At 44.8% G+C, this 2614-nt stretch overlaps 1 protein-coding gene across 1 annotated transcript; it reads left to right on the top strand.

Moving 5' to 3' along the window:
• The first annotated feature begins 299 nt into the window (after positions 1 to 299).
• On the top strand, positions 300 to 2386 carry LOC106766113 (L-ascorbate oxidase homolog). The gene is made up of 2 exons (XM_014650872.2): positions 300 to 1814; positions 1893 to 2386. The coding sequence occupies exons 1-2, from the start codon at positions 451 to 453 to the stop codon at positions 2188 to 2190; spliced, it is 1662 nt and encodes a 553-aa protein (XP_014506358.1). The 5' UTR covers positions 300 to 450; the 3' UTR covers positions 2191 to 2386.
• The last annotated feature ends 228 nt before the right edge of the window (positions 2387 to 2614 follow it).

Below are 2614 nucleotides of genomic sequence, written 5' to 3' on the forward strand. Positions count from 1 at the left end.
TAAGTAAATTAATATACCAAAAAAAAAATTAGAAGTATTTTAAATATATAATAATAAAGAGAAAATACAAATAAGTATATTTTAATGAAATGAAATTAAAATTTTATAATTTATAATGTGATTGAAAGTTATTGAAGCATGTTCTTGAACATAAATCTTATGGTAAAGAAATATTGATTGTTTTTAAGAAATAATGAAATGTAAATTTGATGATGATGATTAAGAAAATTAAAAATAGGGTAAAAGAAATTGAAGAAGAAGGGGTATGAAAAATAGAGAGGAAGAGCGGGTTTGGAGGGAGCGTAATGTAAGGGAAGGTTGAGAGAGAAACGGAGATATGAAGTGGTTGAAGAGAGGGTTGGAATAGTATAAAAGAGGGAGGGAGAAGGAGGAACAAAATGTGTAAAAATTACATTGTAATCAATAACAATAATTAAGAGGAGAAGAAATATGGGTGGAATTACAAGGATTTCAGTAATGTTGGTTTGCCTCTTGGCAGGAGTTGTCTTCCCCACAAGGGCTGAAGACCCTTATCTCTACTTCACTTGGAACATAACCTACGGAACCCTAGCTCCGGCAGGGGTTCCCCAACAGGTTATTCTCATCAACGGCGAATTCCCAGGCCCCAACATCAATTCCACAAGCAACAACAACGTCGTCATCAATGTTTTCAACAACCTTGACGAGCCATTCCTTTTCCATTGGGCTGGGATCCAGCAAAGGAAGAACTCCTGGATGGACGGCGTAGCTGGCACCAACTGCCCCATTCAACCAGCCACCAATTACACCTATAAATTCCAAGTCAAGGATCAGATCGGAAGCTTTTTCTATTACCCCAGTCTCGGCATGCAACGCGCAGCCGGCGGCTTCGGTGGCCTCCGCATCAACAGCCGCTTGCTCATCCCAGTGCCCTACGCGGACCCCGAGGATGACTACACCCTGCTGGCTGGTGATTGGTACACCAAGAGTCACTCCACCCTCGCCAAGCTCCTCGACAGTGGCCGCGCCCTAGGCCGCCCCCAGGCCCTTCTCATCAACGGCCAGAACGCCAAGGGTGACGGCACTGATAACCCCCTCTTCACAATGCTTCCCGGCAAGACCTACAAGTACCGTCTTTGCAACGTGGGTCTCAAAAACTCCGTCAACTTCCGCTTCCAAAACCACCAGATGAAACTCGTTGAGATGGAAGGCTCCCACACCGTTCAGAACGTTTACGATTCCCTCGATGTTCATCTCGGCCAGTGCTTTGGCGTCCTTGTCACCGCTGACCAAGAGCCCAAAGACTACTACGTCGTTGTCTCTTCCCGCTTCACCAAAACCACCCTCACCGGAAAGGGAATCATCCGCTATGTCAACGGCAAGGGCCCAGCTTCTCCTGAAATCCCCGAGGCTCCCGTCGGCTGGGCATGGTCTCTCAATCAGTTCCGCTCCTTCCGCTGGAACTTGACCGCCAGCGCCGCCAGGCCAAACCCCCAGGGTTCCTACCACTACGGCCAGATCAACATAACTCGCACCCTAAAGTTCGTTAACACCGTCAGCAGGGATAACGGCAAGCTTCGCTACGCCATCAATGGTGTTTCACACGTCGATAGCGAAACCCCACTGAAGCTCGCTGAGTACTTCGGTATCGGCGAGAAGGTCTTCAAGTACGACACCATTCCCGATGAGCCACCAGCAAACCTTGGAACCGCCGTGACCTTGGCTCCCAACGTTTTGAAGTTCACATACCGCACCTTCATCGAGATCATCTTAGAGAACCCCGAGAAGAGCGTCCAGTCCTACAACTTGAACGGTTACTCCTTCTTCGCAGTGGCGTGAGTATTGCTATCATTACTACTCTTGTTATCATTATTCAGATTATTATTCTATAATTTGTTTGTTGGTGTTTGTAGGATTGAGCCCGGCACTTGGACTCCCGAGAAGAGGAAGAACTACAATCTTCTGGATGCTGTGAGCAGACACACGATTCAGGTGTTCCCCAAGTCATGGGCTGCCATCATGTTGACATTCGACAACGTAGGAATGTGGAACTTGAGGTCGGAGATTGCTGAGAATAGGTACTTGGGACAACAGCTTTACATCAGTGTTCCAACTCCAGAAGGATCCCTGAGGGACGAGTACAACATTCCCGAAAACGCTCTATTGTGTGGCGCTGTGGTGGGTCTTCCAAAGCCAGCACCATACTGGTAATAATTATTAGTTAGTATGGAGAAAGTTGAGAAGCATAATAACATTTGGGGCCTTAGGAGCATCACATCTGTTGAAGCCCTTCTCCTCAATCCTTCTCCACATATCTCTTTTTATTTTATTTTAGTTCTTTCCTTCTAGGACTGTGGAATATTCCAACCTTCCACCATTTATCATAAAAATATAATATATATATATGTTCTATTCCCTTTCATAAATACTATTCGTATTTCTTACTACTTTCGCCTTCTGCTTCTCTCTTTACAACTAACAATAATAATACTCTGAATCAACAATCCAATATATCTAACACTTTTCACAACCTCACCACTTCGTCTTTCTTCATCACTCTATGCATTTAAGTTCTAACAATGCATTCTATCATACCTCATCTACCCATTTCGATTATGATACACTTATCGATCCA

The sequence above is a fragment of the Vigna radiata genome, chromosome 7 (assembly GCF_000741045.1).
Source record: "Vigna radiata var. radiata cultivar VC1973A chromosome 7, Vradiata_ver6, whole genome shotgun sequence".
Taxonomy (NCBI): Eukaryota; Viridiplantae; Streptophyta; class Magnoliopsida; order Fabales; family Fabaceae; genus Vigna; species Vigna radiata.